The sequence below is a fragment of the Choristoneura fumiferana genome, chromosome 10, assembly GCF_025370935.1.
Source record: "Choristoneura fumiferana chromosome 10, NRCan_CFum_1, whole genome shotgun sequence".
NCBI lineage: Eukaryota > Metazoa > Arthropoda > Insecta > Lepidoptera > Tortricidae > Choristoneura > Choristoneura fumiferana.
Genome location: NC_133481.1, coordinates 13500229 through 13517901, shown reverse-complemented (window position 1 = coordinate 13517901; position 17673 = coordinate 13500229). Strand labels below are relative to the sequence as shown.

Sequence of the window (17673 nt, the reverse complement as noted above, 5' to 3'; positions counted from 1 at the left end):
GTCTCGTTGTCTTTCTGTCTGTCTGTCTGCCTGTCTGTAATAAAATCTTGCAAGTTAAATATGACCAACTTCCAGTAGTTGGATTGACTTGCAATTTGGTATACTTACTTATGTAACTTGCGTGACAATACAATAATCTGGTAGTCACATCCTGGTAGTCCGGCCAGGATCGTCTCCGCAGGACGGAACTCTTCAACAGTTAATGGCATCGACTTTAAATTTGGTATGCAAATGTAGCTTGGGTGGCAATACGAGTACAGTCAACAAAAAGTACAGTCGGCAAAAAAGCTTGTATTAAAAAGGATATTTTTACCAAAAACTTTTTCATGACTATCTTTAGATTCCGTTGATTTAGAAGTTTTATTTTTTCACTCCAAGAAGGGGTAGTAGCGCTGAGTATTTTAAATATATGAATTTCACCTTTATACCTCTACGCGTTTGTGAGAATAAAGTTTTTGACAGACGGACGGACGGACAAGTCGAACAGACAGACGAACAACGAAGTGATTCTATATGGGTTCCGTTTTTGCCAACTGAAGTACGGAATCCTAAAAACATGCGTTTTGTAATTTCGAAATACATTGTGAATGAAAATTGGTAGATAATCTAGATAGATTGTGGACAAGTCGTATAGTAGTAGTCCGTGTATTATGCCGGAGAGCGAACAAAGCCTCGGTCGTGGCGACAATGTGCTTAGTTTTGAGATTAGAGCAATCCCGACACCTAAACACGGATTTTAGATAACATTCAAACTCCGACCGCACTGAATATAAATGAGACTAGACGCCAGTCTTAGAGCCCTTGTGCATAATTACTAGACTTACATACGCTCCGTCGTATTAAGCGTCAATGAATTACTTTAATTGACACTTAAAAACAACTAGTATACAATTACATTCGAAAATAGCTTTGTGGTTGAAAAAGGAAAATTTTATTCAATCGAACTCGGTCGCTTTAAATGTCAGACTTCAGACTTCTCGAATGTTTTAATTGAAATATTTGTATGCAAAGAAGCACTGGTTTTATGACACCTGCAACAGCATTGGGTTTTTTATTGCGTCACTACGTGCTTAAAGGAAATAATGAAGTCTAAAGATTACCACTGACACTCAAAAGGAAGACTTTCAACACATGCATACTGCCATGCCTAACTTACGGCTGCGAGACCTGGGCAATGACCAAATGTATCAGAACAAAGCTAGCCAACTGTCAAAGAGCAATGGAGGGGAGTGTGATAAACATACGAAGACAAGACCGAATTAGGAACACTGTGATCAGGTCAACAACTAAACTTACTGACATCCTGACAAGAACAGACCAGCAAAAGTGGCGATGGACTGGACACATGATGCGGGACAAGAGTGGGAAATGGACCAAGGCAATAACCGAGTGGTACCCCTGAGATGGGAAGAGGAAACGCGGAAGGCAGATCACGAAATGGGAAGATGACCTGAAGATGACTGTGGGTCCAAACTGGAGAAGGGTCGCGAATGACAAATGTCAGTGGAAGGCGTTGGAGGAGGCCTATGTCAAAAGGCATACTGAAATTAGAGATATTTTATTTAAAAAAAAAAAACCTTTAAAAATCTATAGCGTAGTATACATTTAAAACTAATTTCAGAATAAAGGGCTCTATTATTATTATTATTATAGTATTTTTCTGTTCTGGGGATTTGTGGGCGATATTGAATCATGGGGCAGCCGGGAGAGGCGAGGGATTGCGTGTCGGCCCACCGCGCTCCCCAGCTGTTTGCTTCTATTACGATTTCAATGTCAAGAACGATCAATACAGTCCCGGGGATGTAAAATTTCGGCTGTTTTCGGCGAGTTCCGGGAGCTACGAACGCCGGGGTATACTAACCTACCGTAATGTGCGTGTCTTCCCGATCAATAGGCGCCAAAGGAAGGTGCTGGCTGAATTTATAAATAGTCTTGAACTTCACCTCGCGGCCCGGATCGGGGAGAGTAAGGAAGTGGTCGTTAGTTTGGGCGCAATAATTTGCTTTTTCACGGGCCGGGTCGAGGTTTTTGTATAGGTTTACTTTTGCTTTTCCTGCGTGAGATTTCATCGGTATAAACAGAGTAATTATAGCTACAATCACGAAGCAAGAGATGCCATTGTGCTATAAAATACGATTGATTGTGGCAGCGCAATTTAAACATGTATAATGTAGCAATCATAAGATTCATAAGTGTCACAACTTTAATATAATTCAGTGCAGATTCTTTATAATCAGTGCAAAAAATATGAATAATACTGGCGATGAATCGCATGTCACCTAATAAGAGACGTTCATTGTTGCGTTCCGAATGAATAATCACGGTCTTCATGAGTTGTGATCTCTCTCACAACGCAGCGTCTTATTATTTAAATGAGATGCACAAACCCCGAAGGAGAAAGTTTGAATAACCCGATAAAACACGTGACAATCGGCAACTGATGTGCATATTTCACTAAGTTTTCATGTAAATCGCACATTGGGTACGTTGACGCGAAGAAACTGTTTCTAAGTAAGAGATTGAGAAAACAACTGCGGTGAATTTCTTTACCTAGACTGTAAAAGCACTTGGAAAGCCAATATCCCCGCGCTTTATACCTCATCAGCATGGATATCGCGCTTGCACTTCAAACTAGAAACATTCAATATTCAATCCCTTAGTTTTTGCAAGAACTCTACCGACCGCTTTGTATACTTTAGTTCAGAACGTTTGTGTTCGATCGAAGGTAAGCAGCTTAGCTAGAAACACATGTCGTTAATGTTTTATTTTAGGTAAAATAGCGTTCCAAGAAAAATGTTGCAGTTTCGCGGTAAAAAAAACAAGAACGTACTCTTAGAAGAGTTAGTATTTAAAAGTAATAAATAATAATAACAAAATTTATTTATTCAGATAACTAGGATCCACCAGTTGTTAGTATTACTTATAAATATGTTAGGTAAGTACATGGTAAAAAACATGGTATTGTATGGTGTAAAGTATCGAAGCTTAAATATGAAATGTTTCGCTCACAAAATCACTGAATTAATTAATGTAGTTGATACTGTAAATTGATGAGATAAGTGTAGGATGAAGCCCTCTCGCAATTAGAGTGAGTAAAGGGAGGCGAGCGGTAATATTAGAGGACGAAAACGAGCGCTTCATTACGGGGAATGATGGCAATAACAATACGGCTAATGGTCCGCTAGCGACCGTCTCCGGTGCACAATTCCCGTTTCTGCTCAAAAATATTCGCCTGCAACTTATAAATCCCTGGTACCCAGTGGAGATTGGTCTATTATGAAGTTTTGCTTACTGTTGGTAGAAACAGTTGTGTTTGAATTTAGTAGTTATTTATGGCTGATTGATTTTGTTTCTCTCTTTTATATCACTGAATGAGTATTGGAAATGTTGTCATTGCTGTTATTAGAAGTTTGTGAATCACTAGGGACTTCATATTCATGATGTCCTTTGTTGAGCAACTTGGGATGCAGTTCGGATTTGTTTTGCCAAGTTTAGTACCTACCATGTAATTATTTTTAACCAATGAAGAGGTTCTCAATTCGATTGTTTTTTGTTTGTTTGTTATGAGTACTTTAGAACTCTGTCATACAACAGATTTGGAAATTTATTTATGTTTGAGAAGCTATACTTCTCGATCAGCTCCATTCGATTCAGATTTGAAGTAATAATAGAGAATGTTGTTTGAATCCGGTTTTTTCTTTAATCGCTACTGAGTTTGTGCTAAAAAGCACGTATGCTACAATATTGATAACTTTATCAATGACTTAAATTAAATCACTGTCAAATTTTATCATATTATTTGCATTTTGCGTCTGATAGAAGCGAATCCAATTAAAAAAGGGTTCAAAGTTATAATTACATTCCAACAAATTGCACTTGGCATCATCAAAGCAATTAGCATAATCATAAATTTTTATACAATCAAGACAATTATGAGTTGAGTATCGCCTTTGATAACAATGCTCTTTAATAACGCCATTATTTCTTGGTCATAAATGTAGTCAAGTAAGATTTACTGCGCGAGTGTTACGAACAATCACTCCGTACCTACTTAGAACTACCTATTAGTTGAGCTAAACATTTACCTACTCTATCACAAGCCGTGCAACGTGAGGATAGGTCACGTAAGCAATTGTTGACATAAAGGTGGCAATAACTGGCTTTGTTATGAATAGGAATCGTTTTCAGGAAGGTCTATTCCCAGCGACAATAAGCTTGTTGGAAGGTGAGTGACTGATAGCATAGCTCTGCGTCGTCAGGTGCTGGTTGAAACAAGTATATTTTTAAAAGCTGTGTTAGGATAGGCCCTATCCGATGGGGTTTAAGTTTACTTTGAGCTGCAGTTTGCCAAGTTAACAAGGATTTCATCTATTGTTTATTAAAGTAATTTAAATAAAATAAATGCACATATTATGTTGTATTTGTCTGGTACATATTTTCTCAACATTTGTCTGTTGATCATGACCGAACTTTTTTTTACTAAAATCAATCATTTTGCAACTATCTAGATAACTAAGCGAACCTCATAGAACTTGTGCAACGACTTCTTATCATATGAATTCTTAAGTGCTGATTTAATATAAATTTAATATGTGGTACATGGGTGTTATGTATGGCTGTCGAGAGTTTACGGGCGTGCGTGACTGCTCGCAACCAGTGCAACCAGCCTACGTCGTTATCAACAAGACCATTATAATTTGTTAGCGCAATAAGCTATCCCGACCACACCTCGCTATTAGCCCTTGATTATTGTAACTACTTACTGTAATTAAAGCACTACACTAATCGAACCGCATAAGGCAACTTGCGAGATAAACATGCTCCTATTAGACGGTTTATATTCTAGGGCGAACGCTTCTATGAGCAACGCATTTCAATTCGCACTATCAGCCAGCAGGTACAATGGACGTAACAAATTACAATATGACGGCATTAGTTGTAGTTACGATTCTATGCGCTAGAGATTTGCAAGCGTTTGCTGCAGCGACTTGCATTGTAAGTGGGTCGTACGCGAGCGTCGACCTCTCGCCCGCCTTCAGGGTTAACGTCGATCACGCGACGCGATCTTGCGACTTGTTGACAATCTATGCTCGCCTGGTAATTCGACAATTAATCCTTGCGTAACTAATGAACTTACATATGTTTTAATTACAGAAGCGGAAAATGTTTTCTCTAGCTACATATTAACACTTGTGTAACTAATAAAGTTAGAAACATATACTTTTAACTAAGAGAAGTGGTGTAAATATTATCTCCAGCCCAGCTATCCATTAACCTCGAATACAGTTTGAAATCACGGACGTGTTTTGTAAACAGTAATGTAGGCAGCTATCAGGATAACAATATTAGAACTGGCGAGTTGAATGGCCGCTCTAGTTATATTCTAGTTACATAGTAAATACCTGCCTGCCAAATGCTTCTAGGAAATCGCATTATTATTATTGGCACATAAATAATTTGAATTCAATCGAAGTTTCTTGCCGGAATGGCTTGATTTTGCATTTGCAAGTCTAAAAATGTTAATTTTGTAGTATTTCTGATGGCGTATGCTTAGGTAAAACATAGGAATATTATTGTGAAGTAAATACATTATGCTATCGGCCGGCACGCAAGCTTCGGTCGACAAGTAATGTGAAACCATGTGAACAGACGTATTTCTTTTATTTCTAGATGTTATTGTAGTTATGAACGTGGTTTCCATTTCTCTCTGACATTAGAGCTATGCAGAAAATACTAAATCAAAGAGAAGCTGTAGGTGATGCGGGAATATCATACTTAATTCAATCTGGTTGCCCGCGCAGACGTGGGCGCAGCAGCGCGCGTGGGACGGAACACCTCGCATTATGCAGTGCATCCACACAGTAATAATAAACCTACATCATAACATAATTAGCTTTCTATAAAACTTTAAGCAAACTTGTATATTCTGGCCTCGGGTTACTAAGAGCAAACTCGCTACTTTCTCAAGTAATAATAGTTTCGAATTTCAGTCGTTACTCGTAACTAAGGGGCGGTGAGTTTTACGATAGTTCTTGAACCGTAAAAGATTTGCATCGGTGTGGGAGCCGGATAATCCGAGTGAACGACGAAACTACGGCGGGCGATACGCAAACAAGCGCGTTTATCAGATCGAATTGAACGCTGCGCTTATACGATACGCGCACAGAAACCAGCTCCGGAGTCATTTCCTTATATGGTCTTACTGTCCTGCAAGTGTATACTTGCGATAACATTATAAAAAGTTGTTCGAGGCACACGAAATGGTTTTGCAAGTTTGCCGGATAAGTTCGCACGGCAGTTTGCCTTTATATGGTCGAAACAGCCGAGTGTCGAAAGCTAGAATTTATCCGAAGAAAATATTCGTACGCAAGTCCTGGCCGGTTTCGCCACACAGCTATGTTTGTAAAATCCTTAAGATTTAAGGGATCTGATTCGAGAAGCAATTATTTATCATACATCTTCGTAATGGAACAATTACATATCTTCATCGGCAGGCAGGTTACGAAACGTGCGACGACGGTCTCGCGGCAAGAAGTTATGCGTGGCATTGCTGATCCGCAACTTTTTGCGGGGAAGGAAAGTTGCAATGTAAGACCTATCGCCATAGGCCCTATTGTATCTATTAAATTGCTACTTTCTCAATTCGTACCATTTATGGTCCGCGGAGAAAACTGAGACGTAGTATCGCTGCATCGACGGACGGAATGACAGCATCATCAATCATTCCTGCAAACGTTTTAAGTTTCGCATGCGCAATTATTGGTGGGTTGTTTTCAAATCCCTGTAACAGAATACTGTCATCATCACAATCATCGTCCGGTGTTAACATAGGCCTCTCTCAAACAACGCCACTACGATCGGTCCTGCGCTGCCTTATCGACTCCGAACTGCACCAGGTCGTGCAGTCCACCAGCAATTATCATATTATATCACTGATGAAGGTGATATTAGAGTAGAATAAAACAAGCAAGGAATTTAGTAAATAAGCAGCCTAAGCCAGAAATATTCTTTGCTGTTATTAAATTACGTTTATTCTTAATTCTGGCTATATAATTCTGGCAGTAAGATTTCCTACCACTAATCTGCGCCCACGTACCCACCTCACAGTGCCTGTGCATTTCAAAGACGATTTAAAAAGAAAAACAGTGCTAATCCACATGGGGAAGCCTTGAGCGCGGTGTCTGGTTGCAGGCTGTAAGATTCAGTTACCACTTCATACGTGGCCGGCCGCGGCCCCCGCCTCATCTCGACTGTCCTATTCGAATGACGCAGTTTAAATTCCTTTTAAAAGGAATTTAATGGCAGACAATGAAAGTGGACGGTAGCCAGCCGCTTTTGTCTGCCTGTCAAAAGTTTATTCTGCAGATCAACGGAAAAAACGAGCGTCTAGTTTGCTAGTTCCGCTGCTCGGGAAATGTATTTTTTATGTCGGAAATAAATTTCAATGCCTAAAAGGATTCTAAAAAATTTCACGACTAATAACTGTTGCAAAAATAATGGATACTACAGGTTGTAAAAGATTAATTTGCTGTCTGTTTTCTAAATACTAAACCTAACAACCTATTTTAACAAAAATACCTAGACAAAAGATTAGCACGAAAAGAAGTAAATGCGTTAACTGTGTAGTCTCGTATTCCTGACGAACCGCAAAGCAACCTTCAAACATTTTACAACGCGGTCGAGCTCGATTCTGATCCGATCGCGAAGATATACCTCCGATTTGCATGTGTGCACGGCCGATCTGAAAATTGCAAACCTGATAAATTCATAAACCCGGCTTAAAGCTTTACGAGCCCCGACATCGGGGACCGGTCCGGGCAATCAATATGCCGGGAGACAGCGGGCCACCATAAATAGAAGAAGTGGTCGCCGTTTAATGATGCTGGCGCGGACCGCGCTACGCCGCTGCTGTTATCAATCAACCAAGCAGCTTACTATCGCTTCTCTCGTTATTAGAATCCAGTATCAGTAAGAACGTAGGAAGACGTCGAGAGATATTTATTTCACAGCGTAACTGTAACAAACGAGATTTTATAGCTCCTTAGTGCAACTAGGGTCACAAATTAGTCTCTAGAGATCGTAAGATGGAGCAGACTCATACAGCTGGGCGCTCGCAAAATAAAGTCCATTTAAAAGGCTGTAGCGGAGCATATTAGACTAATACATGTGGAACTCAGAATTATGAAGTTTCCTCTTGCGGACTGGAAACGGGGTGTAGTCACGCGACGCCGAGCGAAACGAGACGGCTACAAGACAATACTGCTGGTGTTATTTACGCGATAGATAAGTGAAGAAAATGTTTTAAATTATCTCGCGTGCACGATCGGATTCGCCGGTACAATGGCAGCGTGCGCGACACGAATCACTGCCGATGGAAGTCGTTAAAATGCAACCTAAATTGAAGCAAATACCAGAACGTTAAATAAATTAAGCGTATAGACGGCCTCAGTATGGCCAGTTTATTGCTGATCATAATCGCGTTATGGAAGAGCGTAGACACGTAATTAATGGACGTTGCTCTAATAGCAGAATGTAATGTAATTATGACAGTATTTAATGATGTCTACGGATTAAATCTATTGTTTGTTTTGTTAGTGCGTAGCAAGCTAGACAGGTTGTTTTACCGTCTTCGAATATTAAACGGGTAGAAACTCGTTGAAATAACAAACAAAAATCACAACATAAATGACCGGTTTTCAGGTAAGTAATGTGTTAAGTTTAACTTTGTTAACAGTTTGTGTTTGTTCTTCATTCAATATTTTACTAGCATACTTAGGTACTGTCATAGTATCTACTCCTAAATCATAAGATATCTATCGTGCCATGCAAGCACGATGCGCGCTCATCTGTAACAATTTGCACTCCTCGAAGGCAGCGGGCTCCTATCGAACAAATGTGAGCTGAAAACAATTACTCAATCGTCGCTGGTAGAAATAAGAATTTCGACAAGCGCTGGGCTGCAAAAACAACAAATAAACGCTCGGTATAAATAGACGGCACGCCGGGCGGGGGAATGACCGTCGCTTGACACACAACTGGCTCAAGGCCTATACAGATTAGATACCAGTACCGCATAACAAATACATGGTAATACTTATAACAACGGACAGTTTTAAAATAATCCATCTAGAAAGGTCTGTACTTGATAAAAAATATTATCCGAATCCTCTACACCACGTAGCGTGATTAAATTACAGAAAAGTTGCATTTATTCGGCAGAAATATCCCGCCGCCCCGGCCGGCGCCTCCCTCCGACAGCGTTTTATCGCGAAAAGTGTCAGCCTGTGTTTTTATGGCGCCGACAACAAAAGCAAACTTTCACCTCTGCAAACCTTTCCAGCAATGACAATATTTTATTCCCGCACACCTTTGCGACCAATGCGGACCTGCTCAAAATACCTATTACATTTTAAAATGTTTTATTATATTTCATCAGTTCGGGATTCAGCTTAATCTACTGATATCACGTTGTTTGCTATCTGTACAGCTATTAGCTAGTATATTGAGCTATTTACATTGTTAGATAATATCGGCGTTTTTGTCGATGACGATGACGCAACTCGATTCGAGACCGCTGCATTTATTTCTTTTTATTGAACGCGGCTTGTCCGGACAAAAAGTGTCTGGCGACTTACCTTTATCTGATATGAGTTCACTTTGTGCTTCGGCAGGTGATTGAAGGTGGAGAAGTCGAGTCTCCTGGAGAAAATTCCGTTGGCACCAGCACCGGCTCTGAAACAAATCAAGAAATAAAACATTAAAAAAATACGACATTTTCGAGACAGACAAAAGTACCTATTTAATTTTTGTATAATTTGCGAGATGTGTTTATTATTTGGAATCTTCAGATAACAGGAGTGATAGAAATATAAAACCGATTGAACAACAGAAATAGGTAGGTATATACTGTACCAAATTGCCAGACATAAAAACGTAGAAATAAAAAGTAAACAGCATTACCCTACAATTTCCTTAATCTCGGGTCTGTCAACTCGACACAAAAAAGCCAGACTGAGAATACAAACATTCGTGATGCGACTATTTGACTCTGACGGAAATCGATCGCACGACCACTAGCTTTGTAGTCAATGTGTAATCACTCGACCAAATAGTCTGTAAAGGAGCAGTTTTTTAGAATATCTTTTACACTTAGTTTTCACCAGACTATTTCAGGATAGGGCTGCACTAGAGGGATCAAAGCCGTCTGTTCGGGTTATATATAAAACAGAGTGGCAGGGGGTGTGTCGAGACCTATCCACGTTAACTATTAATTTTGAGCATCGAAAGCACTAACATTTTTGCGTGAGTTTAAATTTAAATAAATTAGAATACAAATTGCCTGTTCGACGGCAGCTATTCAATTCAAATGTCGCGGAGGTTTGTCAATTTGAACCAGACAGATAATAAAGCTTGATTATCGAAGCGAGTTATAATCGCTTAATCAAATTACTCGGATTTGCAGAGCTCACGCAAGCCTCGATGTTTACGTCTGGGTAACGTGCACTCGCTAAATACTTAACAATGCTAGTTAGTTCTATCATTTATCATCATCATCACCATCAGCCGAATGACATGCACCCTTGGACATAGCCCCATAGAACACTAAAATTACCGGTCGTACCGCCCGCATCCATGGGACACCTGCGACTCGTACCAGGTTTGTTCATGGTAGTTCGTGAATTTATCAAGTTGCTTACAATTGTAAAGTTCAGAGTGAATATTCTCATAACCCGGAGAGTGAGGGCAGTGTGCATAAGGTATGACTGAGTGAGGTTGAGGTGTTCCTCACAGAGTGCACATATATTTTGTCATGCTTGTCGTCACTGGAGTCAAGTCAAATAGACGTCCCGGTTAGGGTTGCAAGTTGCAACGATAATTACGGACTGATAATTATCGATGATAATTGTCTATTATATATACCTACCTGCGTATGATATACCGAGACCGAGCGGCATAAAATCTGGCCCTCAAATATATGAGAAATAGGTAATTTTGTAGTGTTCCAAATTTTGTGCCGCTGAGTATATTATGCGTATGTCTATAGTGTGTATCCTAACGTGGATAATAGATATATAGTGCGGCACTTTTCGACCGACTTCAAAAAAAGAGGAGGTTATCTTCTCAATGCGTCTATGTTTTTTTTGCGTTTGTTATTGTTATGCGATAACTCCGCCAATTGTAGGCCGAATTTCAAAATTCTTTTTTTGTTCTAAAGGACATACTTTTGAGGTGGTCCCATTGACACCAAGTCAGGATCTGATGATGCGATCGTATAAATCGCACCTATAGCGATTTTGGCATCTTTAACTAGTCAAGTATTTACATACAGAAGTGTCATTTGGTGAACTGGACCTGGTAAAGAAGACCGTAGGTACCGGTACTCTATCATTTTATAGAATAATATAACTATGTCGTGTTTGAGCTTAATGGACTCGTTGTGAGATGCACTTTGGCTACAAATCACTAAAAACCATGAATTTTTTTTTACAAATAATGGAACCGACTTGATAATAATTTTTTACTTGTTTAAAGTCGGTGCCTCAAGCACGAGTCAGCAGGAGTGATTGAAAACCAATATAATTAGTATGTACAAACTAGTAAAAAATTATTGTCAGAGTTATTGAAGTCGTCGGTTCCATTTTTTGTAAAAAAATTTTTGGAGTCGCGTAGATCGTTGTTTCCGACGAACACGACAAACTTTAATTAATGTAACAATTTGTTACTTGTAGGAATATTGTTGGGTCATAACCGTGTAATAATGGGATAATTATCGTGATAATTACCAACCTTGATCCCGGGTAGAATCGGGTTGTTAAGGTGATTTTCCACCGGCGAGGCGAAACGAGAATTGAAATTTGTATGGCGGCGGCCCGCGGCGACTCGCGGCGGGCGCGCGAGAATACATACAAATTTCAAATCTCGTCTCGTCTCGCCTCGCCAGTGGAAAATCAACATTACGGTGTCACTATCCTGTTCCTGCGGTAGTGGCCGAGGACGACACTATCTCAAAACTCAGATCACCTGAGAACTTGACTGGGAACCTTGTTGATTAAGTTATAAATTGCAATCGATTAATGCACTATAATAGTAACAATTAACATATTACTAGCTCGTTACTGTGTTTATACCCTTACAAAAGGTTACTTAAGGTGACTAAAGTAGGAATTCAATTTAAATGGCACAAAACAGAAATAGCTACAGATTACAATTTACAACTAGGTATTGTACTAATACACAATCTTATCTAACTAAATAGTTAATTTCATTGTTTACTCATCGCAAAAGCAATTGAGCATTACTTCTAAACGCAGATACAAAAGTTTTAAAACTTATTTAGGAAAAATTCCGCTGATTAAATAATATAACCTTTACGTAACATTCGCAAAAAAAGAAAAACAAATTTAATCGGAGTCACTAAACGGAAAACTAAATCATCAACGTTTTTGCCACAATGGCGCCGTGCAAAGTACAAAAATAAATCGCCAAGGTCTAGAATAAAACAACATGTTTTTCATTGCCAAGGCCACAGATAGCCGGTATCTGGTAGAACATGTCAACATCGAATTGTGTTTACATGCAGGCACATACAAAAACCGGCCTGTATTAAATAAAACAAAACTGACGTTTTACGAGTGGCATTTTTATTTTCTATGATTTGACGTTGCTAAGGCATTAATTTATTTAAGAGCGCTTTAAAAATCTATATCGAAATCGCTTGTCGGGTTATACTATACCTATCTACCTCTTTACTGCACAATTTCAACGATAACATAATTAGGTGTATTCAAAAACTAACACACTGGCCATAAAGTTCATTTGAATTTTGTCGTAAGTATATGGAATAACTACTTATCAATTTCATACCTAGACTTATTGCGGTTTACTAATAACTTAATTATTTCCATTCAAGACTTAGCGTAACCTTGAAGTGTTTCTAATGAAATTGACGCTTTAATAAAACTTCCATTAATAATTCATAGCTGCGGTTGACGGGCATGAGTCAAATAAATCAACATACCCAAATACAAATAAGCACTTGAAACAACAGAAAACCACAATGCAGCCCTGGAACAGTTACAAGTTACGCTTACTAAACGATCCATTAAGGATAAACTACTATTACGACTAACTTGATAAGTATATACATGGGTTCGATTTTTATCATCGAAGCATCGATTTGGCATGGCCCGGAAAAGGGTAAATTAACTATGCTGTTACTTTATTAACCGCTTAATATGCGTCTGTGTCCCCTAACGTTACAATCTGACAATCTTCAAATTAAGGGTTCTAGGCAAGCGTTATTTTTCTTCGACGACATCTTTGCTTACCATCACACACACATGCATAAAAAAACGCACAAAAATACGTACAAAATGTCAGAGGAGATATAATTTTAAAATTGCAAATGTAACAGCGGCCATTAAACACCACAAAAATATGAATTAGCTAGCTATTTTAATTTGAAATTAGGTAAGTTTCCAAATAGACTTTACTCATCACATGTCCATTAAAAAACAAATAGGTATTCACTAAAGCAAGCATACAGTAAATACTTTTTGCTTTATGCAAAAAGTCGCGTCATTTTTTGCAGCGCTCGCTCGATTTGAAAAAAGCATTAAAAGTCGAGACATTGCGTGCTGTGACAACCAACATCGACAGCGGAAGTGCGTTGTTCCACCAGCTCCACCAGACAGACAGGTGACCTTGCTATTTGTTTTTGTAAAAACACGATGACTAACTCCGTCGCCCTAGTTATCTACTGATAGATAACACGGTATTAATTATTGTTATTAGTGCTCAACGCATGCTGGTTCGTCATGCGAAGCAAACATTGTGGGTTGAGGGATACCACAAGTGGTGAACAGTTTTAACTGTTTTTAAGTATTAAAATGTAAAATAGAGTTCAGATGACTGTACATTTAATCGTACATTTAATAAGCTTTAGATTTTATGATTCTAACTTTGCTGCCAGTTAGAAAGTTCGAGCGCCTGTAGTTTTATCCGATTGCAATGCTTTACTAGGTATTAGGAACAATAAAACACCTAAACAGCGAACAAAGTTGTATTCATTACACCATATTAGCAATTCCATAGACAATTAAGTCGAATAAAAGACGTTGTTTACAACGAAGTTTGTCAAATCGATACATTTTAGACACGGAAAGCGTTTAGCATTTGCAAAACGAATGCAACATGGCGGTCTTGGCCTTGAATAAAAATAACGATGTTTTTGTCGAGGCGATTTTATATCAGGCATGCGTGCCACGGACACAGTCGAACTAAACCGCAGTACGAACAAAAAATATTAGCAACATTCACCGGATTTGATCAATATCAGAATGTTGATCATACAACTTATTTGTTTAGTTACGAGCATTGCCTTCAGCTTCTCTAATAAGCAAAACTGCTCGTCACCCAATTTTGTGTAAGTATATTCAATAATATTTTGAGCGTGACTCGTTTCACGCATCGTTGCAAGTACACTTAGCATAAGAATAAGACGTGTGGGACTGGACACAAAAAACGTTTGCTTACTGACTGAGCGCAGAACAGTTCTCGAGTCCTTCGAATCACGAATGTGTGCGATTGAACGACTCTACGATAAATGGCTCGTCGCTGCGCGGGTGCGGCTGCTGATAGTCCCATATTTACTTAGGACCTATACAGTACATAAAAGGTGCGGTTAACACAGCTCACCTTTATTAAGATCCAAGTCCGTCTCTCAGGCGCTAAGAGCTGTTTGCATCAGTCTGCAAGATTGTTCCAAGATATTGTTTGGTGAAGACTTAAAACATTTGCGCTCGACAAACATAAGCTACATGCCGAGGCCGACCAGTCCGTAAATACGGCTAGGTATTACGCCAACAAAATCTTAATTAACTAAAAATCTAAGGTCAACTTTGGGAAGTTCGAAGTAATAACATTATCTTTTATAATTGTGTTAAACAAAACACTTGGCCTTAAAGTAATTGGCAAAGTTGTTAACGCGGCAATTAAATGCTTTAACTGAGCAGAATACGACTATTTCAACTGAAGATTGAGTTTGGCAGCCAAAGTTTAATAAAGGCTGCAGTAAAAATATTCACATTACCATTTCTTTTTCAGACTAAGAATAAACTCACGCTTCAAGGATTCTTTAATAGCAGGGTTGGCTAACAGCAATGCATGGGCTGCAGCGTGGCTTTAAAATTGCTCGGTACTAAAAATAATGCACACATCTATTGTGATTTGAAAGTAGACACCTCAGTGGGAGTGAGGAACCGGTTCCAGACTTTCTCATTCATGAGCGACCCACGCCGAGCCAGCCGGCCGCATGGCGAACCTGATCTATTGAAACTAATTTCACCCTTTAACATTAGTGCATCATAATACTCAGATTTCTTATTATCACACAGCGAACTAATGAACCGCTACGAACGGATTTAATGACTATTTATTTAGTACGTCTTAAATAAACATTGAGGAACTTTTAACGGATTGAATATTTACTCAAAGCCGATTCACAGATTGATTGCTCATTGCGAGATCAATAAAACCGCGCTGGATTTTTTTTACGTTATAATTCCATGCAAAAAATCCTTTTTGTTCCATGACATAATGTCTCTAGCATAACGAAAATAACATGACATAAATCGACGCTGAAGGTGCCTTTGAGCATTATTTTTATAAAAAATCGTGGCATGTGTAAACATGACCATTGGGAACAGCAGTCCATTTTATGACAGTTTAATTTATCATTATACATATCGAAGTCAGCGTATAAAATGCACAAATATTTTGAAATTCATAAACAAAGTAAAAAATATCATTAGAATTCATTAAACATTAATGCGGAATTTGATGGTTATGCAACATGAACGTGTATTTACCTACACACTTTGTCCGATATTTTTAAACATATTAATGATGTTTTGACTGTGTATTTCAATAATTCAACCTGTTTTGAATAAAACCCATTACTTCTTACGATCTGTATTTTAAAGCGTGGGCGTTACTTGCTTTTGTCCACACTGTCAAATCATTTACAAACATTGCATGTTAAATAGCATAATGGTATGTTAACACAACAGAGTACTTTAATTATCACGGAGCCGCTATAACATTGTACTAAAATGTAAATCGTAGAAAAAGAGATCTTAATCGTGCTTTACAACTGTTGAATGTTGAAGCGTAATGAGTTTTATGGACGTTTCAAACAATTGATACAATTGCATAACCAGGGGCACCTAAAGGATAAATAACGCATTATTCAGTAGCGCGTGACTCATCTATTTGTAGCATCAGAAATACTTAAAGCCTTTTTTGACTATCTTTAATTACTGTTCAAATATTCCACTGTGACCTTCGCGGAGTAAGAAACAAATAAGTGATTAAAATTCTGCTCAATGTTCCTGAATTCAAATATTGAGTGAAATAAATTGATAAAGTAAATAACGGGGATAGGGTTTTTTTTTAAACGGCAAACAACTTAAAAAATACTTTATGTAGGTACTTACCTCGTTAGCACCGATTCAGCAACATAATAAGGATCAAGTATAGCGAGCGAGGCTTGTTGTAAACAAAGCTGGCCTTGGCCTCGGGCGCACAATGGGCCCCACTAAATTCTATTACACAACAGCGCTCGGTTATTTCGCTCACGATTTTGCCCAAAAAAGCACGCTGCGCCGTTTCGCCTTCGGAATTTATGTTTTTTCAAAAAGCAAAAAACGTTATGCATGATATTAAAATGGTCGTAGTGTTTTTGTTTCGTCGGTGAAGTTAAGACTGTGACGAAAAATAAAAAATAACTCGTCTAGTCACCGTCTAGTGTACACTTAGGTATACCTAGTTTGATATAAACAAAGCGTTGGACTGCAACATTTAATTTTCCAGTATCAATTTATATTCTGATGTTAGTAAATTTTTCGGATCATGTTCCGAAATTTAAACAATAAATTCGTGATCCAATTACGGCCAAAAAACAAGAATTCGGAAACTACGTAGCCCTTCACCCATAAAGTATGTTTGGTATAAATTCCTTCGCCTTAATTGAGCCGGTCAATGGATTGATCTCGGCTTTATATTTATCAGATATATTTGGGTTCGTTGAAATAAATACGCGCGGTATAGAATTCAGAAATCGGAATGTACAAATGGCGTGAAAGAATAATTTAAATTCTTTTTCGCTACGATGTATTCACGCCGCATACTAAAATGTTAGGGATAGAATTACAAAGGCCTCACTCCGTGCGAAAGAGAAAATTAATCCTCATGTTTTATGTAGAGCTTAAAATATACAATTTCCACTCTACCACTCTAAAGTTGATAATCGTTTGCATGGCATAAAACAATAATGCCGATAGACGTGTCTGTCAACTTGAGAGTTCGACTTAAGCGACATATTCATTTCATAGGAACTTGTTTAAAAATTGATAGACCACTTATTTGGCTGACCGTACATTACAATGGGAAAGCGGACGGCACCGGTAAGTTCGCCTTGTGAAAACCTCGCATAGGATATAAGAGTATACGTTCCAACGAATCGCTCTCATATTACCACATTAGTAGGTATTTGATCTTTCGAGATAGTTTAGCTATCCGCCAAAAGATGGCAGAAGAAACGTTCCAGATTAATTTTAAGACACTATATTTATATACGAAAAATTAATCCTTGTTAAATAGCAATGAGATTAC

General features: G+C 38.5%; 1 protein-coding gene across 2 annotated transcripts in view; it reads right to left on the bottom strand.

The window, feature by feature from the left end:
- Positions 1-17673, bottom strand: part of heca (hdc homolog, cell cycle regulator) — a 64061-nt gene that overhangs the window by 22483 nt on the left and 23905 nt on the right. For both annotated transcript variants that reach the window (XM_074093590.1, XM_074093591.1), the window contains exon 2: positions 9636-9732. In XM_074093590.1, the coding sequence (XP_073949691.1) occupies positions 9636-9732 (97 nt within the window). The remainder of the gene's footprint in view (positions 1-9635; positions 9733-17673) is intronic.